General features: G+C 43.1%; 2 protein-coding genes across 2 annotated transcripts; both read right to left on the bottom strand.

Annotated features, from left to right (window-relative positions):
* Positions 1 to 4,877: 4,877 nt before the first annotated feature.
* On the bottom strand, positions 4,878 to 15,165 carry ZPR1 (ZPR1 zinc finger). The gene is made up of 14 exons (XM_075278477.1): positions 14,923 to 15,165; positions 13,846 to 14,007; positions 12,394 to 12,484; positions 12,232 to 12,302; positions 11,697 to 11,783; positions 11,230 to 11,352; positions 11,092 to 11,145; positions 10,884 to 10,950; positions 9,564 to 9,634; positions 8,904 to 8,993; positions 8,568 to 8,678; positions 7,369 to 7,458; positions 6,099 to 6,164; positions 4,878 to 5,830 (listed from the first exon to the last, which is right to left on the bottom strand). The coding sequence occupies exons 1-14, from the start codon at positions 15,046 to 15,048 to the stop codon at positions 5,705 to 5,707; spliced, it is 1,335 nt and encodes a 444-aa protein (XP_075134578.1). The 5' UTR covers positions 15,049 to 15,165; the 3' UTR covers positions 4,878 to 5,704.
* A 3,568-nt stretch (positions 15,166 to 18,733) lies between these two features.
* Positions 18,734 to 25,253, bottom strand: APOA5 (apolipoprotein A5). The gene is made up of 4 exons (XM_075278476.1): positions 25,175 to 25,253; positions 24,109 to 24,209; positions 21,895 to 22,000; positions 18,734 to 20,113 (listed from the first exon to the last, which is right to left on the bottom strand). Exons 2-4 carry the CDS (start codon positions 24,155 to 24,157, stop codon positions 19,246 to 19,248), a joined length of 1,023 nt encoding a protein of 340 aa, XP_075134577.1. The 5' UTR covers positions 24,158 to 24,209; positions 25,175 to 25,253; the 3' UTR covers positions 18,734 to 19,245.
* Positions 25,254 to 26,813: the final 1,560 nt, after the last annotated feature.

The following is a 26,813-nucleotide window of genomic DNA, read 5'->3' as shown; positions in this document are numbered from 1 at the left end:
CACTCCCAACACAATGGTGTAGATATGGTAGGGACAGGAGATCAGAAAGACCCTCACTCTGGTCAGCAATTGGTTAAAAAAGTGATTGATGACAATCAGGGCGGCCCATTCTAACCAAGACTATGTGCTCCACCCATTTCCAAAACATTAAGGGGCCACTCAAAGAAAGGGGCAGTTGAGCCGAAGCTACAGACAGTTATCTTCATCCTGTATGTTTATTTCATTTACATCATAATGCTGATCCACTAATTCTGATATATTTCTTATCTAGCCCCCACCACTCCTGTGCAACTAGTGCTGTTACTTTCAGTGCCTGATATGCTATTTAGGCTCTCTACTGTCAGGAGGGAGGAGTCAGGAGGGAGATCTGAATCACGCCCCCTTGTCTGACACAGACCACCTGACATTACAGAGACTAAACAGCACATCAGGCATCAAAACTAACAGTTCTTGTGGCTCAGGAATGGTGGGGGCTAGAGAGAAAATTCCACCTGTGCTGGATTTAGTGGAGCAGCTCATATTAACTCTTTAAATGGTGTATATTATGATAGAGAAGAAAACAATTTACTTCAGTGTACTGGTAAGTTTTGATCATCTCACCACTTTTGAGGAAAGTGAGCAGGGCTAGGTTGGACAGGAAGACATCACCACCCATCCAACAGATTTACATTATTATTATTATTATTATTATTATTTATTTATATAGCACCATTAATTCCATGGTGCTTTACATGAATTTACACCATAAACTGAAGAAGTCAATTCTGTTGTATGAACATCCAAAATTTATTAAGATTAGAGATGAGCGAGTAGTATTCGATCGAGTAGGTATTCGATCGAATACTACGGTATTCGAAATACTTGTACTCGATCGACTACCACTTGCTATTCGAATGGAAAAATTAGATGCAGAACCAGCATTGATTGTCCGAATGCTATACAGTTGGCCAATCAACGCTGGTTCTTCTCCTACCTTTAGAAGACTTCTCCGCGCAGCGTCCCCGCAGCGTCTTCCGGCTCTGAAATCACTCTGCCAGGCATCGGGCCTGGGCAGAGCCAACTTCGCATGCCCGCGCTACAAGAAAATGGCCACTTTGACTGTAAGCGGCCATTTTCTTGTAGTGCTGGCATGCGCAGACTTCTCGGAGGATCCAGCCCGACCCTCACTCATGGACTTGGTAAGTTCAATTTGATTGAATGTTGCCTACCCCTGTAATGAGCATTTTTCCCCCATAGAGTATAATAGGGTTCGATATTCGAGTAGTCAAATATTGAGGGGCTACTCGAAACGACTATCAAGTATTTAACTACTCGCTCATCTCTAATTAAGATGTATTTGCCTTTCTGTTTTGTTTAATTTTCAATGCTAGAGCTACCCCTAGTGGCCAATGCATGCAGCCCTGTGGATATTAAATTCATTGGCAAGGTGCGACCCAAGGACTGGGCAACCTGTGTCGCTCCTGTATTGGCCTGCCGGTGTGTGGGTTTGTGTCAGCATGTATATCAGTCTGCCCAGAAGCAGTCAGCTTGTGACTTTGGATTTGCCCAGGAGCAACCAGCTTGTTTATGAGCCTGCTCAGGTGCGACCATTTTGTGTGCGGGTCCAAAAAAACGATTTCCCCCATGGAGAGGCTGCATACGGGCACTGGCAGTTTGCTTTAAAAACTCATTCAAATGAACGGGTTTTTAAACTGACCAATGGCAGTTTAGGGGATTAAAGGCGGAAACACAAAGGGCGGACTGCGGGGCGAGTGTGAATGCCGCATTAAAATGCTATAAAACGACAGAAGTGATATCACCCTTACCAATCCCCTTGGCTAGTCTCCTCCAGTAATAACTTATCAACATAACAGATGATCACTGTAGTCAATCACTGGCCGCAGTGGTGACGCCATCAACACTAGTGACATCGCATGTTATTGGTAGAACAGGAACAACAGAGACTGGCAGGGGGATCAGTATATTACAAAAGACATTTTCTGTTATTTTTTTGTTTAGGCCTAGTCTCAGCATAGGCCATTAATATCTGAATTTGGGAATGGGGGGGGGGGGTTTGCACAAAAGGCTGACACTCACCCTCTACACCAGTTAGGTGCTCAGGACTGCTGCCAGGCCCAGTAGCATAAGGGAGCCATCACACGGAATTACACTCCGCTCATTCTGAACGTAAAACTCGTTCACAATGAGCGCATAAAAAACAGCTCCCATTGACTTGAATGGGTGCCAGCATACGAGCGCCACCCATTGAAATCAATGGGAGGCCGCCTCAGGTTCCGGACCAAAATATGGGTAGCAGTGACTGGATGCCGGTGCAGTGCATCGGCATCCAGTCGCGCACTCCTCTCCGGATTAGGCCCAAATGAGCATGCCCTAAGGAATGAGCATGTTGCTTCTTTTTCCGGCAGCCAAAACAACCGGCTCCCATTGATTTCAATGGGAGCCGTCTTTTCAGGTCAGGATTTTGAGGCAGATATGGCCTCAAAATCCTGACCAAAAACCCCTGTGTGAACTTACCCTCAAGTGTATGGAGCTACAAACAGAGGGCTCCATACATTCTATAGTGTCCAGGTGACCTTAGTGCAGCTGCTGTTACCCTTGCAGTGAATGGAAGAGGTTTACCCATATAGGTGTACTGCCAAAAAACTACCAAAGAAATCTGACACTCGAGTCCTAAACGTAAAAGAACACATTCATTTTATTTGAAAAGAAACTTAGAACCTTTTCGTACATGTATATTACACCAGCTTTGCTTTTCAAGAACAAAACAATGTCAGTAACAGATTCATCTTCCACAGGAGGATAAACAGATCGCACTTGGGCAGGATCCCGCTACCAACCCTGGTACCATGCAACTTAAATAAAGCTTTAAAAGGCAGTGAGCCATAATGACACGTATTCCCCCTCTACAGGATAGGAGGTAAGAGTCAGATCGCTCAGGGGAACAGGGGCCCCAAAATGCTCCTTGTGAATAGAGCACTGGTGTGCATGCATGTCAATGACTCACTTCTATGAGGATATTGGGACAACGACCTGCAGCATTCCCATTGAACCTTTGCCCCCAACCACCCCCCCACCCCCAATCACAGCTCAGACCCCCTAGCAATCCAATCGTATCCCCTATCCTGTAATTGGCGACAACCCCTTTATCATTCATTTTAGTGAATCGTCAGCACTCCCCCCTCCCCCGCCACACATTTACTTGCAGCAAATTATAAGCACAAATTTTATTGATATCATTTCATCCATATCTTGAGTAGCTTCATAATGAATAGAAAGTAGAAGATCTTCCTTTTATACTTCTCCCTTTTTGATTAACACACTCCTGTATTTTTCTCAAAAACCCAACAGCAAAAAAACCCCAAAACAATAAAATAAAAATAATGCAGGTATTCCACAAAGTGTGGTCTCAGCCTAAAAACCAAGACAATGATGACGTGGCTTCAGGCACCCCCACTGATCAGCTGTTTGAAGAGACCGCCGCATTTGGATTAGTGCTGCAACCTCTGTACAATGCCACTGTGCTTAGTATTGCAGTTCAGCTCCTTTCACTTGAATGGGACTGAGCTACACTCAGGCCATGTGACCAATAAACATGAAGTCACTGGTCTGTAAAGCAGTAGCTGATTTGTGGGGGTCTCGGATGTCAGACGCCCATGATATACAGATGACATTCTTGGATGAAGTCCCAGAAACCCCTTTCACGTCATGCTGTAAATTTTAAGTGCGTGGTCTGTCAGTAAATATTCTTACATGTGGAATCCTCCAAAGATTGTGTTCCTTCACACAAACAATAAAAGTGAATACATTGCCTTAAAAGACATAGTGAGCGATCAGAAGATGTCCGAACTGCGGGGGACTGCCCTGTAGACCATGAAGAACGCAATAGAGTAGATTTTGGCTTCCCAGCACCACTGGTAGTAGCCTGAAGACACAGCAGTCAGACCCTTGCTGATCGGACATTAGAGTCAAATCTAGTGATATTCAATGTCTGTAAAAAGACAACCGCTATATGGTGACTCCTCTTCTCAAGATAACCCTGTGGGTTGTGATTTAGCTCTTTCATAGTATGCATTGTAAGGCTTGGTGCACACTGTGACTAAGTCTTGTATATATGCCAGGAAAAAGGTCTTGATAAATACATAGTGCGCCATACACTAAGCAGATACCAAGAGAGCTTCCTTCTAGTCTCCTTGGGGTGGTATATACGGTATGAGCTAATCATATTTTGTAACAGTACAGCAAAACCCAGCAGCCTGTGCTCTCCCATACAGAAGGCCTCAGTAAAGATTCTCTGTTTATATAGGTTTTTTTTTTTTTTGGTTTTTTTTTACACAATGGGACGCTATGGGCAATGTATATGCATAGTGGCTAATGGCAAAACTTTCATACAGAGGTATATGTCAAGAAATCACCCCAATAATAAAACATTCAGACGCAGTGTGAACAAAGACTTAAAGGGGCTCTATCACTGGATTTTCGCTATTTTAGATAAACATATAACAAGGCTATTCAAGTCCTGCTAATTGTTTGTTAAAAGACCCCCCCATACACACGTTTTAATGAATTACCTTTTAAATGTATATGTAAATGAGCCCTACCGTGCACCCCTCACGTCATACTCTATTCACGCCCTCCTCTCTTGGTTCTTGTATGCAAGTCCCTCCTTCTGCTTTCGATTCACAGCCTCTGTCTCTTCCCTGCTAGTGGCACAGGACCTGTGATTGGCTTGTCCCTGTGATGACGTCACTACAAGATCCTTCGTCGTCTTCTAAGTAGTGATCTATGCAGAGAACGGCTGCAGCTCCCTGTGTCTATCATAGATCTCCATGTGCACAGTAGATCTATGCTATGATAGACACAGGGAGCTGCAGCCCCTGCTCTGCATAGATCAGTATTTAGAAGACTACGAAGGACCTAGTAGTGACATCATCACAGGTCCTGTGCCACTAGCAGGGAAGAGACAGAGGCTGTGAATCGAAAGCAGAAGGAGGGACTTACATACAAGAACCAAGAGAGGAGGGCGTGAACAGAGTATGACGTGAGGGGTGCACAGGAATGCCCATGGTGCACGGATGACTCATTTACATAAACGTTTAAAAGGTACTTCATTAAAACAGGGGGGTCTTTTAACAAACGATTAGCAGGACTTGAATAGCCTTTTTAAAAGCTATTCAGGCATATGTTTATCTAAAACAGCGAAAATCCAGTGATAGAGCCCCTTTAAGCCTATAGCACTACCTAGTGCACTGCTCAGGAACAGAGCTATCTAGTTATTCTGAGGCTGGAAACCTTTTATATGTGATAGTTGTATTTTATCTTTAATATAAATATGAAATAAAAAGAAATGCAACATATTTTTGTACATTTTTCCATTAACTTAAAATACTGGTGTTCTGCCAACATAACCCTCCCCCCCAGCGCCATGGGTATTTTACACTCCATGTCCATGATCTCCCTCTAACGTTACAAAAGATATGAAAAAGGTCAGGAAAAAAAATGGTGCACCCAATCCTGAGAACTGTATAGGTGAGGGATGTAGAGGATAACATAATCCAATGGGTGCCAATAGCCTCTCTGATGCCAGTACAGAAGGGTAGTCCTCATCCTATCTGGCACCAGGTGAGGTAGTAGTTGGACGTTTATCATCGGAGTAGATCACGGGAAATATCATTAACCCCTTGAGTGACGCTTGGATCATGGACCGCTAACAACCCTGTTCTTCATATCCTTCTGTTTTCATGTCGTTGAGTCCCAGGTCTTCATTCTGTTCAAATGATCGCTCATACTTCTCCACCTTCATCTCAGGATCGTCCTCTGGAGCGTAAACGTTCTGCAAGGACAGAAAGGAATACGTCGAGAAAGGTACAACCCAAAATACCAAGCTACTTGTGTTTCTTGGGCCAGTCCATAATATAGCTTTATCATATGGTCCATATTATGGCTGCAAATCCCATCCCGACTCCAGGTCTAAGGACCCAAATCAGTATCATCACAGATCTGCTGCCGATAGTTGCAGTCAATAGACACCCTGTCAGGCCAGGATTTGCAGCCATAAAACAGATGCCATAATTTGGCCTAGGGGAGATTTTTGGAGATACCTGGAGATAGCTGTTTCCTGCTGGATCATCCAGAACAAAATGAGCTTTCTTGTGTCCCTCTAAGATCTGCAGGAAAAGATGAGGAATAAATAAAATCTTTGTTCACATTGGGATAATGGTCCAGTTTTTGTGCCCATGATAAATCATAGATCTGTTGCGTATACTTCACTTACAATTATTCTGCATATTTTTTTTTATTGGCAAAAACAATGGAAACCAGAAGAAACAAATGAATGTGAACAGAGCTGAAGGTTTTCTAAATAGAGGCAAAGCCACTTCTCTATTGGCAAGGTATCAAAGGAGAGAGAGACCCCATTATGGAGAGAATTGTAAGTTGTGGGACCTGCATATGTCAGACATTTATGGCTTATCCTGTGCATATGCCACAAATATCTGTGATGAGAATACCCCTTTAACCTCTTCCTGCCACCGCATTTTTTGGATTTTCATTTCTGACTCCCTGCCTTCCAGAAGCCATAACTTTTTTTATTTCTCCATTCACAAATCTGCACCAGGGCTTAATTTTTCCAGGACAAACTGGACTTTGTATTGGTATCATTTAATATTTCATACAATGTACTGGTAAACTAAAAACAACAACAAAAAAAATGGAGTGGAGTTAGAAGGAAAAAAAAAAAAAGTGGCTCTCTTCACGACTTTCTTACAGCGTTCACGGTGCAGTCACAGATTCGCTCTTTATTTGTACCACTTTGGGGAATGTCCATGGTTTTGATCACTCCATTTGGCTGCTTTGATTGCAATATATTAATAAATACCTATACTTCTATTATAGGCTGCCTAAAACTAATAGAACTAATAAAATGACAAGACTGGGAGCCTGTATAATAGAGATTACCAGCCTCAGATCTCATTCCCAGGGTTAGGGATCCACCCAAAAATGGCAGAGGTGGAGCAGCTGCTATATTTAAAGAACCCCTTCCAGTACAGCGGATATTGAGTAAGAATGATAACTGTTCGTAATAGCTTAATCTCAGAGCAAGTAAGAGCTGCTCCCATAATGATATAAAATGACTCATTTTGTTAATACGATGATAAAAACAGTATCACCAGAGCCCGGCGTTTTTCCCTTGTGAATCGCTATATAGGCACAATATGCAAACAAACACTTTGGAGAAATGAGGGAATTGCCGTTTACCTCTTTGGGGTAAAAGACTCACCCTTGTGGAACCAAAGAGCTAATCTGTATATTGACAGCGATATCTCAGCAACGGTGGTCAAAAGAAAGTGGACATGCACAATGCTTAATTACCTGGTCAATTTTTTTGCCAAATTCTTGAAGTTTCTCCTTCCTGTCTGATGTACTGCTGTCACCAAGAGTGAAGGGATTTTTGTCCACCACCTGTACAAAGCAAAAACAATAAGAAAAATCTGTAAAATGACTATAAACTTGTGTGTGTATATATATATATATATATATATATATATATATATATATATATATATATATATATATATATATATATATGCATACACAAGAAGCAGACGCTATGACTACACTATTTGATCAAAAGTATCCGGACACTTGGCTGAAAATGACTTAGAAGTTCATGGCGCCCTCCATCGGTAATGCTGGAATTCGATATTAGCCTTGATGACAGCTTCCACTCTCGCAGGCATACGTTCAATCAGGTGCTGGAAGGTTTCTTGGGGAATGGCAGCACATTCTTCACGGAGTGCTGCACTGAGGAGAGGTATCCATGTAGGTCGGTGAGGCCTGACATGAAGTCGGCGTTCCAAAACATCCCAAAGGTGTTCTGTAGGATTCAAGTCAGGACTCTGTGCAGGCCAGTCCATTACAGAGATGTTATTGTCGTGTAACCACTCCGCCACAGGCCGTGCAGTATGAACAGGTGCTCCATCGTGTTGAAAGATGCAATCGCCATCCCCGAATTGCTCTTCAACAGTGGGAAGCAAGAAGGTGTTTAAAACATCAATGTAGGCCTGTGCTGTGATAGTGCCATGCAAAACAACAAGGGGTGCAAGCCCCCTCCATTACAGATGGAGGGCGCCACGAACTTGTAAGTCATTTTCAGCCAGGTGTCTGGATACTTTTGATCACATAGTCTATGTAGGATGATTGAGCGTCGACCATCTACAGGTCCTATTTCTATAATATGGCTAACAATTTTACATTTTTTAAATCACTAACTAGTTTTCCAAGTCAGATTTTTTTAATTTATTTATTTATTTAAACAAAGTTTCTGACTGAACTCCTTCCCCATCTTAAACATTAATGGCATGGAAACAGCTGAGCACAGAACCAAAGTATTTAAGAGAAAGGCTATACACATGGACAGCCACCTCTAAGTGGCTCTGGAGATATCTACAAGCTCCTAAAGGTGGGTCCCGAATCTATTAGACGCTCATGGCATATCCTATGAATGGGAATACCCATTAAACCTTCTGAAGAATCAATCATATAGCATTACAGACTGAATCATCCATTACCAGTTCTCGGATGTCTTTCAGGAGTCCCTCCAGAGTGGTAAACTTCCCTCCTAGAGCTCCCATTCCCAACTCAAACTCCAGCTCTGGAATGCTGACACTGCAAGTCTCCGACTGTCAGATAAAAATAGCAAAGTCATCCTCTTACCAACGCTAAATCTATGGAACAGCGGTAAAGAGATCAATGCAACTGCAACCAGTACACAAGAGACAAGTTAGGAGAAGTGTTCAAAACAGCTAAAAATACTACGAAAGAAAAAATAGAAAATAAAAAGTATGGCGGAATGTAGATGCAGCACAATCTGACGGATAAGACACTATAGGAACATTAATACTTACTTTAAGAACATCTCTGGTAAGATCAGACGGATCTGTTATGTGCAGTGTAACTCTAGTACCAAGAGGTTCAATAGCTCCTCCAGATTTGACCTATAATAAACAGCATGCAGTACAGTTATATCAGGCTACAGACCCCTCCATATAGACCACCAAAAAGCAAACTATGACCCTCCACGTGCCCTAAAGATAACTACATTATATCGTACAAGTGTCTGAACCTGCTGTCCAGGGGACGGGGGCTGAGAGTTCACTATTGAAGCAGCAAAGAAACTGGTCAGTTGAGTATCACCGGCCTACTGAATGCAAAGTAATAAATGATCTAACCTCTGACACAAGATTCACACTAGCTGTCTGTCCGTTGTTCTGCTCCGTTGGGGGAACCAAACAACAGAGAGAGATGGACCGATAAAAGAAGCAGTTGCACATATATCGCAGCAGACCCCATTGACTATAATGGGGTCAGTTGTTTGCAAACAAACTGGCAGAGGAAAAAAAAAAAAAAAAAAAAAAAGGAGCAGGACTTTTCCTGCACCAATTTTCAGCAGACACTGCTTTTAAAATTAAATACTGATCAACAGGTAAATGAGGAAAAAAGGAAATTGCTTTATGACCAGTTTTATTCACCCTTTATATATAGGTAGACTATGATATAGGACTCACCTCATTGGTCCTGTGGCCGCAGGAATCGCAGTTGGTGGCCATGATAATAACTTCTTTAAAGTGAGGGATTTCTGAGTACCAGTTAAGGAAGTTATCTGTATGTATGACTAGGTACTAGGTAACAGTTCACATTGTACACACTTCAGGAACTGTCAGTTCATATGCCTCAAAATCCTGACCAAAAAGATGGCTCCCATTAAAATCAACGGGAGCCGGTCAGTTCTTTTTTCCGGGAGCAGTTTGTTCCGGCTCCCAGAAAAAAAATTGGACCTGCTCATTGTTCAGGCAGAGTCGCCTTGCGAATCCGCCTAAAGACACTCCCGACGAGGCCCATTCATTTGGGTCTAATCTAGAGCAGAGTGCCAGACTGGATGCCAGAGAACTGCACCGGCACCCATATTTTGGACCAGAACCTGTGGCGGCCTCAGTTTCAGGTTCTGGACCAAAAAAAAACCATGTGAACCCGGCCTTATACTAATGTATTTCATTTAATTGTATTAAGCAACAGACTGCAAGCAAAGGTATAAATAAGATTCACAAAGGAAGCATTAATTAAAAAAAAAAAAAAAAAAAAAAAAAAAAAAAAAGATAAGGACAATAACAAGAATATTCAGGGGATCAATATAACAAGAGATCAAAAGCAACGAATATTTCCCTGAAGGAATACAATAGATGAGACTTGGAACAAACTTCCAGCAGATGTGGTTGGGAAATCTATAGTAAGTGAGTTTATACATGAAAATATGTCTATCCTAAGATAAAATGGAGATAACATAAGGACAGACCAGATGGAACATGGGGGTCTTTTTCTGCTGCAAATTTTCTAGGTTTCTAAGTGGCCAAACCCTTTAACTCGACACCAAGGTCTGTGATCAGAGACAGCTCCAATTACAGAGAATTAACCCCTTGGGCCGGATTCACATCTGCGTTCGGGGAGTCTGCATGGGGACCCCCCAAACGGACTACTGAACACATTGACAAGCGGTAAGCAGTGAAAGCACACAGACCCCATAGACTATAATGGGGTCCGTGTGCTTTCTGCGCGGTCTCTGCACGAGTCACGCGGAGAGAAAAGTAGATTATGAAGTACTTTTCTGTCCGCATGTTCTGTGCAGACACCGCGCGGAAAGCACACGGACCCCATTATAGTCTTGCAATGTAGTAATCTTACCATCGACTGCAATACTAATCATTGCTCAGATGAAACCCATTGAGGAACCAAAAAAAAAAAAAAAAAAAAGGCTACATGATGTAGGGGGTAAATAATCCTTGACAAATAGTGCACTTTTCTAGAGGAGGACGTACAGCTGTAAAGGATACGCACTATCTTCATATTGGTTGCTGCAGGAGCATTACATTCAGGACAGTTTGTGTGGAACTGAAGAACCTGGAAGAGAAGATGAAGGATCAGCCAATCTATCAGTATATTATACAAGTACAAGAATTAGATGTAAGCTTAGAAGTCAACTATATTGCATTTTATGCCTGCACAACATAGACTACTTGTAACTCCAGCCAGTTGTCTTACCTCATCCCTCAAATCTCCTGGTTTCTCCTCAGGATCCTTCTGACCGTCCACACTCTAATCAGTAAGAAGAGATTTGTTTTATTACTGAGCCTGAAATAGCTTAATACATAGTAATTCTATAGTGCCAGGGCGTCTCACCTCTATTCCTACTAAGGAGTCCTGCTCTCTGCTTCTCTTGTAGTGTGTGACAGTGAGCGCATCATCTTTCTGGGGAGCAAATGGATTTTCTACAAAACTGTTCCCAGAAGGGTCGTCTATGATCTAGGAAGAGAGGGGCAAAAAAAATTACATTAAATATTATCCCTCTGCAGATCAGACACCACGCCGATTGGATGAGCCGACCGCCGGAAGCTGTATATAGTGTGTAGCTCTGTCTGTAGCACCCGAGAACTGCAAATATGCTCTAATTCACATGAGGGGGTTCTGTGTGTGAACACATTATATGCTGGTTAGAGTGAGGTCTTGGAGTTTAACCCCTACAAATCAGATACTTATGACCTATCTTGCAGACGGATCATCAGTATCCAATATACATAGGGTATTTAAAAACCCCTTTAATGAGACTTCACCCTTAAAGTGTGAATGTCAGTAAATAAGTCACTTACAAACGTAAAGGGAGTCTCCCCATCCTTCAGGCGCTGAAGTTTTGCGATGAACTCGTCAATTTTCTCTGCAACTTGTGTATTCTCAGCCTACAAGAGAAACATCCGCCATATGCGTCACTTATACAAGAGTTACCAGGTGACTGACAAGGGGTCATTTAATGCTAGCACTAGCCACATCAAGACTGCGACTGAGCCCTACATTGGTGGAAATCATCAGGAGGATTCCCCACCTCTGACATAAGCCATTGTATAGGCAGTACAGTATGTTGCTCATAATTTACTATTACAAGAGCACAGTATACACTTCTTTATGGTAGTGCTTTATATAGGGCAGTCTGCAACGCTTTCCGATACAGTTCAAAAAGTATACTGACACGTCTCACCCCCAAAAGGCAAAAGGACCTTAAGGACACATGATGTCTATACCCGGCATATATGCCAAAGGTAGGACTCAAACAGATACCAACGACACCTACAGACCCATCAACTCGCAACAGAGCATTTTCCTTTAATATATACCCATCTGACTTCTTACCCGTCGCAGGGGCTGCTCCTGCTGCAAACCCATAATGGTCCTTTCTAGGATCCCTTCAATGGTCGTGAGAGCTGGTAGGAAACAAACAGACTGTAAGCCCTGGCTCCTCTGGTCCTGCACCATATACATAAGCCAGACTATGGACCTATATAGGGTACATACCGCCTTTCTGGGTGCAAGCAGGAATCTCAAAATCAATCTCAGGGATCCGTGTGACTGCAGTGTCTGTTTTTATCACTTCACGGTTCACATCCTAGACATGAAAAAAAAAAAAAAGTGATAATTTTACATAGGAAAAAAGCATCTAATTGTGTAACACCAAATACTGAGTAAGATCACAGGATAGGGGATAAGTGTCTGATCGTTGGGGTTAACCCCACAGATCATGAGTATAGGTGCCCCATGTAGCCCATCTGAATGGAGTGGTATATCTATTGCAATGGTTTTATTTTTCTTACTTGAATATGCAGTATATATTTTACAACACTTCACAGACAGTCATTGTCCCATATAGGGCTCACAATCCGTTCCATAGGTGGTGAATGGATAGGCTGCGGAAACATACAAAAGGCATTTCGCCCAAACAGATGGCACAGTTTTCCCATGTTGGATATGTGATAAGTTTTGCTCACGGGACAACCGCTTTAAGGCCGGGGCCCCACTGGGCATAAACGCCGCAATTTGCCCGCGGCAGAAACGCTGCGGGAAAAATCGCAGCGTTTTACAGTGCAAGCAAAGGGGATGGGATTCATGCGAATCCCATGCCCACTTTGTGGAAAAAAAATACAGTTCGGACACGCTGCGATTTGCAAAGCCGTTGCGGATTTGTAAATCGCAGCATGTCAATTATATCTACGGAAACACTGGTGGCTTTCCCATAGATATAATGTTAAGAGAAAGTTCGCAGAGGAAAACTCAGTGAACTCTCTGTTGAAAGCGCTGTGGAAAGAACCGCAATGTGTTCACGCCGCGGTTCTTTCCGCAGTATTTTAGCGCTGCGTTTACGCCCAATGGGGCCTCAGCCTTAAGGGGTTCTCCAGGACTAATATATAGATGTCAAATCCTTTAATAGGTCATCAATATATGATTGGTGGGGATCTGATACTGGGGACCGCACATATTAGCTGGTGAACAGGATGCAGCGATTGGATGAGTACTGTGAACCCTTCACTGAACACCGAGAGCAGTGCCGTACATTGCGTAGGAGCGGTGCTTGGGTTTGCAGCTCAGTCTAATTTGTTTGAATGGGACAGAACTGCTACTGTACCACGTGAATGACTAACATGAGCTCTTAAAGTAGCTGATTGGTCTAACGCACAGTATGCTCACTATATATTGACAACCTATCCTAAGGATAGACCATCAATTTGCAAGTCCCAGAAAAAAACCTTAAGGCCAAGGACCCACAGGCTGCAAAAACGCCACACTAAAGCACTGCAGCAATGCATTGCGGTTCTTCCTTCTGCGCTTTCAACAGAAAGAATCGCAGAGTTTTCCTCCGCTGACTTTCTGTTACCATTATATCTACGGGAAAGCCGCCAGCGTTTCCATAGATATAATTGACATCCTGCGATTTCCAAAACCATTTCCACTTGCTTTCGCACAGATCCTCACCCTCTTGTTCCTGACACTTAGTGAGTATCGGACCCCCTGTTCCTGGATGCGGCCGGCGGACTGGATCTCAGTGTTGCTCCAACCACAGGAGTCACATGTGAAGGAACTGACAATGATCTCCTTGAAGAAAGGCACTTTGGTCAGCAGAAGTCTTGTCATCCCCTGCGGAGAGAAAAGTCATTGCACATTATCATCTACACAACGCAACAATCAGAGGTATAAACGATCATATTGGAATCTGACCAAAGCGTCACAGTGCAGACCACCAGGAACAGCCCGAACATGACACATATATGTACACACATTGTAGTTTTGTGTCATGGACAAATCCACTTCTATAAGAGCTGGAATTTGTGACCTGTCCATGGTATTACATAAGGCTGCGTTCACACTGCAGTTATTTATTGTCCTTTGACAGATGAGAGCAGGTGCAGAGGGAGTCCTCTCCATCAGGCCTCTGTCTGCCTTTATACTAATGTATAACACATGACCGGAGCTTTCTTCTATCGTGTTTTTTTTTTACATTTTCTGACGGAAGAAAAATTTGCACATGGAGACTTTTCCTTGTTATGAAGGTAAATGGACATGACGGATAAAAGACAGAAGGCGGCGTCCGCCATGTTACTATAGGTAATGTCCACTATGACAGCAATGGGCATTAACAATAGTAGTGTGAACACAGCCTGACAGAACAGATGATAAGAGATAACCGGCTTACTAAGGAGTCTCCATGAGCAGATAGGAGCGGTCATGTGTTTGGTCACCTTTCAGACCTGTCACCAGTGGTTGCCTTTCCCTTTCGGTCAATGTTTGCATATGTCAGGGGTTATGGGGCCCTCTAGTACCGGCAGGGGCCACATGCTCAAACATCAATGGATCTAACTGAGCAAGAATGGCCCCCCCATGACAGGTCTCCTTGGCTGACAGTAAGTGTTCATCACTGATATTCAGGAATAACGTGCAACACTGCGTGCAGCCATGAGTCATAATGTGAACAGATCCCAACCCTAACTTTCAGGCTTTGCCCCCAGCTCCATGCGGCTGCTCCAGAAAGTTCTCCCCCTATAACGCACTCACATTCTGGTAGCAGTTCATACACAGGGACTCGATCTCCTCCGGCTGCTGCTCCTCATCCTCAGCGCTGATATCCCGGAACACCGGGGCTGCTGAGGGGAGGACTTCGGTGGCGTGAAGAAGTGACATGCTTTACGGCTGTACACGAGAGCCTTGCTATCCCGTCTACACCACGGCAACGTGACTGCAACCCGCCGGTCACCGGAACGTGATGGAGGAGACGCGTTCTCCGATAGTCACATGACCCGGAACTAGCTGTCACCCCCACGTGTGCGGCTCCCTCCCAGTATTATGGCGGCGTGGTGCTCAGCAGCGCCTCCAGTGGTGACAGTGGATAGTGCTCGGTTATAGAGCAACCAACCAGACTCCAGATAAGGTTAGAACTCGCACTGCTGACAGTATTCCTCCAAACCTGCCCCTGTGCCTGCTCCCCCTGTGTAGAGGGGGTCTTATACTTCACTACTGACTTACAACTTACATCTTGGGGAGAAAAGGAATAAAAAAAACTGCACAAACAGCACAATGGAAACAGGGATCTATTAGGGAGACACGCGTGGATTTTTGCAAAGTACACATGTAAAAATAAGACTCCCATTGACTTCAATGAAATTTTTTACATGTGTAAAAATACGCCCGTAAAATATAATTGAAGTCAATGGGAGTCTTATTTTTACACGTGTATTTTGCAAAAATACATGCGCGTTTACCCAGTGTGAAGGCTCCCTAATCTTATCCAAACATTGCATAAAAACGATCTGTGGCGATACGCAGCATGTTTATTGTAGTTACAGAATCGCGAGCACTATCCCTATAGATTTAATAAGGGACCAAAGGACAAAAATATGCAGCAAAATCTCCCAGGAAGGCCCCACGTTGCGTAAACGGTGCGTTTTACCGCACATTGAAGGAAAAAAAAGATGTGTTTTTCAAAATCACAGTATGTCAATTTTAGCTGTGGAAATGCAAATGTTTACCCTATAGATTTACTAAGGGAAGAAAAGCCTCAAAGAAAAACACAATGAGAAATGCTCCGTTTTGTGATGTGGGGCTTAAAGGGATTCTACCACTAAAACACTTTTTTTTCTAGTTACCACGTCGGAATAGCCTTTAAAAAGGCTATTCGTCTCTTACCTGTGGAAGTGCTCTCCGCCGCGCCGTTCGTTCAAAATACCGGTTTGTACCAGTATGCTAATTAGTTCTCTCGCAGCGATGGGGGCGTCCCCATCGCAGGAGCAGCGATGGGGGCGTCCCCATTGCAGCTCGAAAACCGACCGCAGCGCCGCCTCTCTGGTCTTCGGTGTCCTCCCCTTGCCTCTTCAGCGTCTGTCGGACGCCTGCGCAGTATGCTCTCTGTTCGGCGAAGCTTGCCGAACGTACTGCGCATGCGCGAAAGTGCGGTCCCAGCCATAGTGCGGGCACCGCACTTTCGCGCATGCGCAGTACTTTCGGCAAGCTTCGCCGAACAGAGAGCATACTGCGCAGGCGTCCGACAGACGCTGAAGAGGCAAGGGGAGGACACCGAAGACCAGAGAGGCGGCGCTGCGGTCGGTTTTCGAGCTGCAATGGGGACACCCCCATCGCTGCTCCTGCGATGGGGACGCCCCCATCGCTGCGAGAGAACTAATTAGCATACCGGTACAAACCGGTATTTTGAACGAACGGCGCGGCGGAGAGCACTTCCACAGGTAAGAGACGAATAGCCTTTTTAAAGGCTATTCCGACGTGGTAACTAGAAAAAAAAGTGTTTTAGTGGTAGAATCCCTTTAAGGCTAATGCTTCATGTAACGGACCACAGCAAAAAAGCGTTGTGGGAAAAATCGTGGCGGCAACACATCTTGGTTTTTCCTGAAGCGCCTTTTGCTTCCATTATACCTATAGGGAAACCACTAGTGTTTTTCCGTGGGTATAATTGACATGCTTCAATTTCCAAAACCACAGCGGTTTTGGAAATTGTAGCGTGTCCTCTGTGCATATTTTTCTGCAAGGTGTGGATGGGATTCACTAAAATCGCATCCACCTTGCAGTGACTGTATAACGCCATGTTTTTTTCCGTGGAGTTTCCGCTGCTTCATTCACACCACATGGGGCCCCCGGGCTTAGTCTTTATTGACACAGATGATTTTGCTCTTTAGTGCTGCTAATGAGGCTCTGCAGACGTGCAAATATAAGGGTAATGAGGAATGCCTCTTCATTTTCTGACAATATATTTGGCTGGGTTCTAGCCACGATGGGATGCAGGGCATTGAATGGGTCTAATCTCCAGGGGGTCTTGAGCTGTGGAATGGTGAAGATGGAGCAGGATTTTTTTCAGCGTCCTGTTGCAGAATTGTGGGGCTCTGACTGCTCAAACTCCAGGGAAAGTATAGAAAACAGAATGGTCATCAGGCGACGTGTGCACTGCCCCATTCATTTCAGTGGGAGTCCCCAAGATAACTGCACTCCATTCATTCTCTGTAAAACTGCCAGAGAGAACCAAATACAGTACTTAGCTATTTCTGGCAGACTGCTGATATGTGACCAGAGTCTCTACAGTCAGAACCTCAGCCATCACCAGCTACCCCCTCGTGCATTTAAGGATACCCCTTTAAATATTTAGAATTTTTTAAAATGTATGAAATATACTATACATACACTATGAGCAGGTACATTAAAGTGCCCCCTATCAGGGCATGTTATATCCTATTCGCAGGATAGGGCTTAAATTCCAGATTATGGGGGTCAGGACAATCAGACCCCACCGATAAGGAGAATGGGGGATTTTTTACCCGTTGAAGTCTGTGGCCATTCTTAAGATAGTGGTAGTCTCACCGATCATTAAATATTTAGAATTCTATAAATTTGTAAACTATATAATACATATATACTAAGGGAATATGCATTAAAGGAGTCCTGCTATGTGAACAAGTAGCATAAGGTGCAGATTGGTGGGGGTCCTACTGTCCTACCAGACTTTTACAGATCAGGAGAATGGAGAAATTTTGTTTCCTCTTCTGAAAGGAGCTCTGGTTGTGCAGACTTTGAACCACTCCTTTCATTTCTATGAAAGTAATAGAGTGTCCACATATGTATGACCAGGTGCTGCATTTATTTAGGGGTAAAAATTTATCACCCCCGCCCCCTGATACAAAGGACTGGGAATGTATATGATACACGGCCTTCCATTGTCAGAATGGAGAAAATTAGCTCTATCAGGTAAAAATATTGGTTGGTTAGCAGTACATTGTCAAGTAGGGATTCTGTGGGACTATCCGGGGGGACAGGGGACACTGATGCCGACAGGGGATGGGAATGATGGAAAACGTGTATGCAGAGACTTGGTGAACAAGACATTGTGGTGGTCTGAGCTGAGATAGAGGAGGAAAATGAAAGGCTGTTAAAATATGTGGATGGGGAACAAAGACAGTGGTAGTTGGGCAGGGAAACCCCAGACTGAGCTATTGCACAAGGATCCAGGAATTATGGTGAAAACTCCACAAGGCATATGATATACCTATCTATAGGCCTTCATTCATTCAGTGGAGGGCAAAAGATGTGTAGTAGTCTAAGATTTCCTATACCCAGGGAAACCGTGGACAAAACATTCTTGTGTGGTATACGTTTTTTTTTTTTAGTTTTTTTTTTACAATTGGACCTTATAGTTAATGGATGCCATGGTATAATATTCACCGCAGGCCTCCATCAGCCATATACTTCAGAATCGCATGCGACTTACCCAAGGCTTTGTATGTAGACCTTTATTTCCAGAAGGGATTCACCTTTATCCAAAAGTTGCTAAATAAAATGTCGGGTTTGTTACTGTGAGTATACATCCAGATATAAAGCTTTATTTACAACAATAATACAATTTAAAGGGGTCGTCTGCATTAAACAACACGGATGACATTGCAGGGTGGTCATGAAGGCTCTCAGGAGGGAAAATACAACACGTCCTCCAGAGCTCAGAGTCTTGTTTTCCCATAGAAGCCTTTACTGGTGTTTTGGAAAACCTTCATAAAAAATGGAGGAGCTGTCCAAAATATCACAGTACGGTATATGCAACCCAAGTCCAAGTGTAAATCTAAAATAAGTGCTTTTTTTTCTTTTTTTTTTAGAATGGAGACCCATTTTCAGGTAGAACTTTCTGGTTGTGATCAGCATAGCTACCGATATTTTAGTCAGTGACATTGAGGCATTAAAGTCCTGCCTCAGGACCCCCCACAGTCCCACCATTTAAGTCCTTCTCTTTCATGCTGAATTTACCAGGATTGTTCCTGAATATTTGGACTATCACAGCAAATTTGTGTCCGGTGGCAGGTATGTATTAGTGAGCCCCAAGTTTACATCGGATTATTTTAAGTTCAGCGATATCTCTTTCCACAGTGACTCCAGTTTCTCCTGTATGTTCTCAATGGAAGTCACTGTGTCATGTAAGTCTGTTGTGGCAGGAGACATCTTGTACTTCATCTCCTCCATTTCCATATTAACATTGTGAGTAAAGTGTTCAATCTGCATCTGAGTATTTCGGTGAAACTCTTCCACTTCTCTCTGTACCTGAGCCGCCATTTCTTCCACGTAGGGCGCTACAGGCTCACTGGGCTGACTGTCTGGAAATCTCTCTCTGAAACTTACGGGATATGTTGAAAGTTGTTCTTTCAGTGCATCCAAGTTTTTATGGATCTTCGTATGCAAGTTGTTTGCATTCTGGGACAGTTTTTGAGATAGTTCTTGGACCTGAGCGGTTAGTTTTTCTTGGGAGGTCAGAGCATGAGGAGATAGGTTTCCATGAAGTTCTTCCACCGCATGATGGATCTCCTCCAGAAGCCTCTCGCCTAGTGGGAGAAGTACTTTTCTTACTTTATCTGTATGCAGAATGATTTGGTCTTGAAGGTTTTCTGCCAGCCTGTGTGGTACCCCATGGCTTATCTGATCCTTGCTCAGGGTAATCTTCTCAATGAGCTCATTTGCCCCCCATCTCATATGATATTTGAGTTCATCCGTGTAAGGCAGCAATCGGTTCTGTACTTGTGCGAGATTCTGGCTTATCCTCTGGTGCGCTTCGTCTATATAGGGGTAAATCTTCCTTCGGACTTCCTGCAGTTCCCTACGTATCAGTTTGCGCAGCCCTTCCGAGTCTTCATACAAGTGTTTCTGGAGTCCACTCTTCAGCGGACTGAAGATATTGCCTACATAGCTTACTCCATTTTGGAAACTGTTTCTAAAGCCGTAAGAGAATAAAAAGGTTAATAAAATCTCCATTAATATATCATCTTAATCCATTGTTTTACTATTCATTTTAATTGTAGATCCTGAAGTGTAACATTTCTTAAAATGATTGCCCGTTTTGACAATATCTTTCCATCAGGTGTATTTGGGACACTATACCATATGGACCAGTGACTTAGCAGCCTGGATATACTGTATCTATTCTATGTCTGTCCGTTCCCTATATACTAAAAAAAAATCTATGAGTCCTTCAATGAAGCAAATACAGTGCACAAGTGCTGGATGTTGGGCACATGTGCAGTAAAGCTGACGTGTTCTGCCCCGGCGTCAGGGTCGTAACTTGAGGAGTGCAGAGGGTGCAGTTGCATCAGGGCCTTAGGGGGCCCATAAGCACTGGCATCAGTATAGCTATTGCAGCTTCCATGTGGCCCATAAGCCAAGGAGACCACAGATTACCCTAACCAAACTAAGGAGGATTAAACTCCTTAGCACCCGTAATCATCACTATCAAGAATTCACTGTAGGGATGAGGTAGGGGGCCCCAGACAAAAGATTGCATCGGGGCCCACGAGACTTTAGTTACTCCACTACCCAGCATCAATGAAGAACTGTAAAGTTGCCAAGAGCACTAAAGGTGAGTCCAACATTGTGCTACCCTTATAACGCAAAGACATACTGTGTCTTTATACAGTAGTATGTACAGTGGATATCAACAATTTAAATATGGCCGCCACTCAGAAGCAGAGATGATGCCATAACAGCTGATTCTACACTGTTTTATACAACGGAGACCCAGCAGTAATGCCTATGATCACAGTCAGCTCTGACTCTAGGCATTAAAGCCTCATTCACATCTACGTTTGTATTCCGTCTGGGGAAGTCCGCATGAGGACCCTCCCGAACGGAATACCAAACGCAACTGCAAACGGTGTGCCAGTGAAAGCACACGGACCCCATTATAGTCTATGAGGTCCATGTGCTTTTACTGCACACCGCTTCCAGATGTGTTCGGTATTCCGTTCAGGGGGTCCCCATGCGGACTCCCCGAACGGAATACCGAACGCAGATGTGAACGAAGGGTTAACCTGTCAGAATGTCCCCATGCCAGTGAAAACCTCCCCACCTGGGACAACTCTGACCTGTCATCATAACTGTATGCCTCAGGACTGTCATAGCTTGATATCTATTAAGGCTTGTGGAAAGCCTCAAATAATTACATAGAAGTTTCTTCATAGTTAATGGTACAAGCGATCTGTGGATCACAGGTTCAAGCCCCATGGGGGTGTGCTAAAAAAAGTTAAAAAAAAATATGAACAATATAAAATGTAAAATTAGTCCATTTTCCCCTAGATTAAAGATAACTACACAAAAACAAACATCAACAAATTACATATCCCCTTGTCCAAAAATGACTGAACTACAAACATAAAAATATTTTTTCCATATGGAAAAAATCCAAATCTTTAAAAGAAAAAAAAAATCTTGGAGGTGTTATATTCTGACATTTTTGTTATTCCAGTATACACTGTGAGATTGTTTGCGGGCCCAGTTGTTCTTTAGCTCACCCTATATACAAGCAGTCTCTGCTTGGCCGAGTGTGCATGAGTCCGGAATGGGGCGGGGGGTGTAAACCTCTGGTGGTAGCCTCTTTTCCCAGAGAGTCGGGTCTGTTACGCCTTGAATTAAATTTTGCCACCATAAATAATTTTTTTTTTACCACTTTACATGTGTGTCTGATTCTGTTTCCTTCTGTATGTTTTTTGATAAACCCACCTGACTTCGGTTGCTGGATTTTTATGAAGAGTCCATTCATTCTTCTCAGTGGCTAGCTGACTGATATAGTCCCAGAACCCACTTTTAGTTTGCTCAGCATGGCAGCCTGGCAAAGAAAGAGTCACATTAGGAAGTTGTATGTAAAATATAAGAAGACAATAAACAGTCTGCTTATAGGGGTCCTCTAACATACAGTGAAAGCTCTTTGTGATGACCACCTAAAATTGCATGAAAAAGTTTTCCAGGAGGTGGTCTATTCAAAGAAGTTGTCCAGTATGTACAGTATATAATATATGGTGAAGCTGAAAAACTGTCATAGGAATTCTGGTCTGGATAAAGGGGTGGTCTTTTCAAAAGTGGAGTCTTTAGGGGGAGACTTTGCTGTTTAACAGTACTGTATAGGAGCCATGAATATAGAGTAGTAGAGGTCATTGTGCAGTATTATTTATTGGGGCCTTCCATATATGGTATAGTTAAAGGGATCCTATCATTAAAATGCTATTTTTTCTGACTAACATGTAGGAATAACCTTAAGAAAGGCTATTCTTCTCCTCCCTTTAGAAGTCTTCTCCGCGCCACCGTTCAGTGGAAATCCCGGTTTTCTTCAGTATGCAAAATGAGTTCTCTCGCAGCACTGGGGGCGGTCCCCAATGCTGCAAGAGAAATCTCCAGCGCTGCCTCCATCTTCGTCTGGAACAGCCTCTCAAACTTCTACGCAAGCATAGTCGACTCTGCCATCGAGCCTCGGGCAGAGCCGACTGCACATGCCTGTGGCCATTTTTTTGTGGCCACTTACGCTCTGTACTCTGTTGAACTACAGGAGCGTACTGCGCATGCGCAGTACACTTGCGGAAAGGGCCACAAAAAAATGGCCACGGGCATGTACCCGAGGTCTGATGGCAGAGCCGACTGCACATGCGTAGAAGTTTGAACCCAGCGCCGGAAGAAGACGCGGGGAGAGGTTGTTCCAGACGAAGATGGAGGCAGTGCTGGAAATTTCTCTTGCAGCATTGGGAACACCCCCAGTGCTGTTTCAGCGCTGGGGACCGCCCCCAGTGCTGTGAGAGAACTCATTTGCATCCCGAAGAAAACCACGATTTCTTCCGAACGGCAGCGCGGAGAAGACATCTAAAGGCAGGAGAAGAATAGCCTTTCTTAAGGCTATTCCTACATGTTAGTCAGAAAAAATAGCATTTTAATGATAGGATCCCTTTAATATTTGTCTTGGCATTGTGTGTCTTGTTCAATAACTATATGGACTCTATGTAAATTAACAGACTGAGTGAAGATAAGAAGGAGGAAAGCAGTCTAACAAGTTGAGAAGGCAACAGATTTCCTTAATAAGATCCATTACAAATTTTCTTACATTTGTGTGTGCTATATAATTTCTATAATTGGGGGGAAGGTTTAGGTCCCTACTCATGTTGGAAGTGAGTTGGCTTTGCTATCGATGGGAGCGGCTGCATAAACTTTTGCATCAAGTCCTATAAGCTTTCATCTACTCCTGGGCACAGAGCTTTACCACTTTGCAAGTATTAGGGGTAATTTATTAAGACTGGCGGTTCTTAATGAATTGCTCCCAATAGGCACAAGGTCTCTTAGTAGTTGGTGTGCATGCAGATGTGCCTGATTGAAAATATATGCCAGTTAGGAACTGGTATAGATTTGTGATATAATGCACATCAGTTTCTGATGTAAAGATTGAGAGTCCTCAGTAGTTGATACCTTTTTTAAATGGCTAACAAAATATGATGACATATTGCGAGCTTTTGAGACTACTCGGGTCTCTTCATCAGGCTGGTATAACACAATATCTGAAGGCAAGCACATTTATACAGGAATAGAGTGTTAGGTGTACAATTGATTCCTGTATAATGTGCTTACCTTCAGATATTGTCTTATACCAGCCTGATGAAGAGACCTGAGTAGTCTCGAAAGCTTGCAATCTGTCATCATTTTTTGTTAGCTATTAAAAAAGGTTTCAATCTTTACATTTCATATCCACTGGTACAGATACGTTTTTCTTATACAGTTTCTGATGGGAGGAGATATAGTAAGTCCAGCCCAACCCCGTATCTGCGCACTAACAAAGTGATGAGTAGGACGCAGGAGCTGAGATGTACCAAAAATACATCTAGGAGCAGCTGCCTTAGTAAATCTGTGCTATTACCTCTATAGAGAGCAATACAGTATATTTTTTATGTGATTACTTACCAGTAAATCCTAAGATCAGCAGCAGACACAAGACCTTCCCACTTGCCATTTGGGAGCCACAGACTTAAATTTTAATATTCCAGGATATGAATGGTAAAAACCTTGAAGAAAGATGATAACGTGTTAGTATATGTTACAGGAGTGCACATGTGTCAGGTCAAATTGAAGCCAGATGATATAACCCATAGCAGTCCCAAGGTCATAAGATATGAACTTGTACTGTGCAAGTAGATATGTACTTAAAGGGGATGTCCAGGAATTTCTATCCTTAGAATAAAAATAATTATATTTATATTATATTATTATAACATATTCCGAACAGACAGTATTAGACATTACAATGTGACAACTAAATAAATATATAGATAATAATAGGAGTGAGGGCCCTTCTCGTAATCCTATGAGGAACTAGAGGTGATACAGGAGGTCAGAGGACTTGTTTGGTACAATGGTCCAGCCATCTTTCAATATCCATCTGGAATAGGAGATAAATATCTGGTTGTGGGGGGTCTGATTTGTAGGAATGACTCAGAGTACCTGTTTGGAGCTATTTCCAACATGGGACTTTACTATTAATCCCATTACTACCCTAGACCACCGGGAATGTCATGAAAAATCAACTATTATGCTGAAAAATGTTTTTAATATTTAATTAAATTTTTGGTTTAATGATGAAAAATGTAATTTACAAATCTGTGCATGGAAGGAAACCCACACACATTGTGTATACAACATGATGTATTACTATGCAGACAAATATTCTTAGCATAAGTAATGAAGACAATGAAAAGTCAAATATAAGGGTTTGGGATATATTAATGTAAGAGTAAAATTAGCGTTTCCGTTTGATCATTTATATTATAAAATTCACTGCAAATAATCACATACAATAGTTTTCTATTATGAAATATAAATACACCTAGTGGCCAATCCACGTCATTTGCTATCATGTAATGTATACGATATATAATAACAATCGACTACATGTGTATTATTTGTAGCATACGGATACATTGATTCTATATTGTAATATCACTATATGAAGGGATTATCAGTCTATTCTTACCTGCAGGTCAGTCTAATTCTCCCCTGGTCAGTGGTAGATTGTGGAGCGGATCAGAGATATCATTGGCGTCATGCTTTCCTATTCACATTTTAAAGCACCTGTGAAAGGTGAGCAGACTGGTGCCGCCTCTTCAGCAGTGGTGTGAACACTTACAAGAGGCGTCGTCAGCAGAGCTGATCTTAAGGGGAATATACAAATGACTATCGCTGTTGTGATAGACATTACATATTGGCCACTAGGGGGCAGTAGCTCCTGTGTCGCATAATATTCATATTAAATCACATTATAGTTTAGCTTCTTGAATTGAGAATCCATGTAAAATGGTAATACTTAGTCCTAATCTAGTGCTGTTCTTAAAGGAGTTGTGCCATTACAGACACTTATCTCCTGTCAACAAGATAGGCGATAAGTGTCAAAATGCGGAGATCCAAATACTAGGAAAATGGGTCCCCCTAAAGCCCCCTGTAAGTGATGCAGCATTGCATGAATGACCTATGTTCCATTCCAGAGATTGCAGTTGCGGCAGTCCCATAGCAGTGATGGGGCGCCAGTTACGTAAATGCACTGGTTCTTTATTCATAGAGAGGCTGTAGGGAAGTTTCGGGTCCCCATTTTCCTGGTTGTCTCAGCAGTTGGGACTCAGTTAGACCTCAACTGTGGATAGGGAATAAGTGTCTGCAATGATACATCGTATATAGTGGGATTATTTGTGTATAACATATAGCGCTAATAGAGGATATGGCTGCATTATGTATATCTAATTTGCATCTGTGAATGATTTCTGTGATATTCATAATGTTGTATACAAGGAGATTTTGTTTTTTTGTTGTGTAAGACACGTTCTTTTTTTACATTGGGAAATTATAGGTTTCTTCATATTTGTCTGTATGGATGTGTTTACTATAGGTGTGCCTGAGGGCACCCAAACGCCCCTCTCAATGGTGTGATTAGCAAAGACTGGGCCCCCCAGCAAACTTTTGACTTGTGCCCCCCCACGCATAGTGTCCTCTTTCCTGGCCCCCACAAAGTATAACACCTCATTTATACACACTATAATGTCCCAAAGTGGCCTCCAGACAATATAATGTCCCACAGCAACCCCTTCAAACAGTATAATGTCCCACCATGGCCCCTCGCACAATATAGTGTCCCACCATGGCCCCTGCACACACACACACACACACACACACACACACACACACACACACACACTATTATGCCCCACTGTGGCTCCTGCATACAGTATTATGCCCCACCATAACCCCTGCAAACACACACTATTATGCCCCACCGCTCCCCCCGTGCCCCCCCACACTATTATGCCCCACTGTAGCCCCTGCACACACACTAATATGCACCATAGTGGTCTCTGCACACAGTATTATGTCCTATAGTGGCCCCTGCTCACAATATTATGCCCCATTGTGGACACCCATGAACAATTATTATCCTCTGGGGTCTTTTTAGACCCCAGAGTATAATGATCGGAGACCCAGTGGAGGATACAAACATAAAAAACACTGTTACTTACCTCTCACTGGCTCTGTTACACTCCCTGTTATTTTCGGGTCTCTTAAATGTTGAACCAGACGTCACGTGAGCCAGGTTGGCATCGTGACGTATAATGACGCCGGCCTGG

The sequence above is a fragment of the Leptodactylus fuscus genome, chromosome 6 (genome assembly GCF_031893055.1).
Source record: "Leptodactylus fuscus isolate aLepFus1 chromosome 6, aLepFus1.hap2, whole genome shotgun sequence".
Taxonomy (NCBI): domain Eukaryota; kingdom Metazoa; phylum Chordata; class Amphibia; order Anura; family Leptodactylidae; genus Leptodactylus; species Leptodactylus fuscus.
The sequence above is the reverse complement of the archived record's forward strand: the minus strand, read 5'-3'. Positions and strand labels throughout refer to the sequence as shown.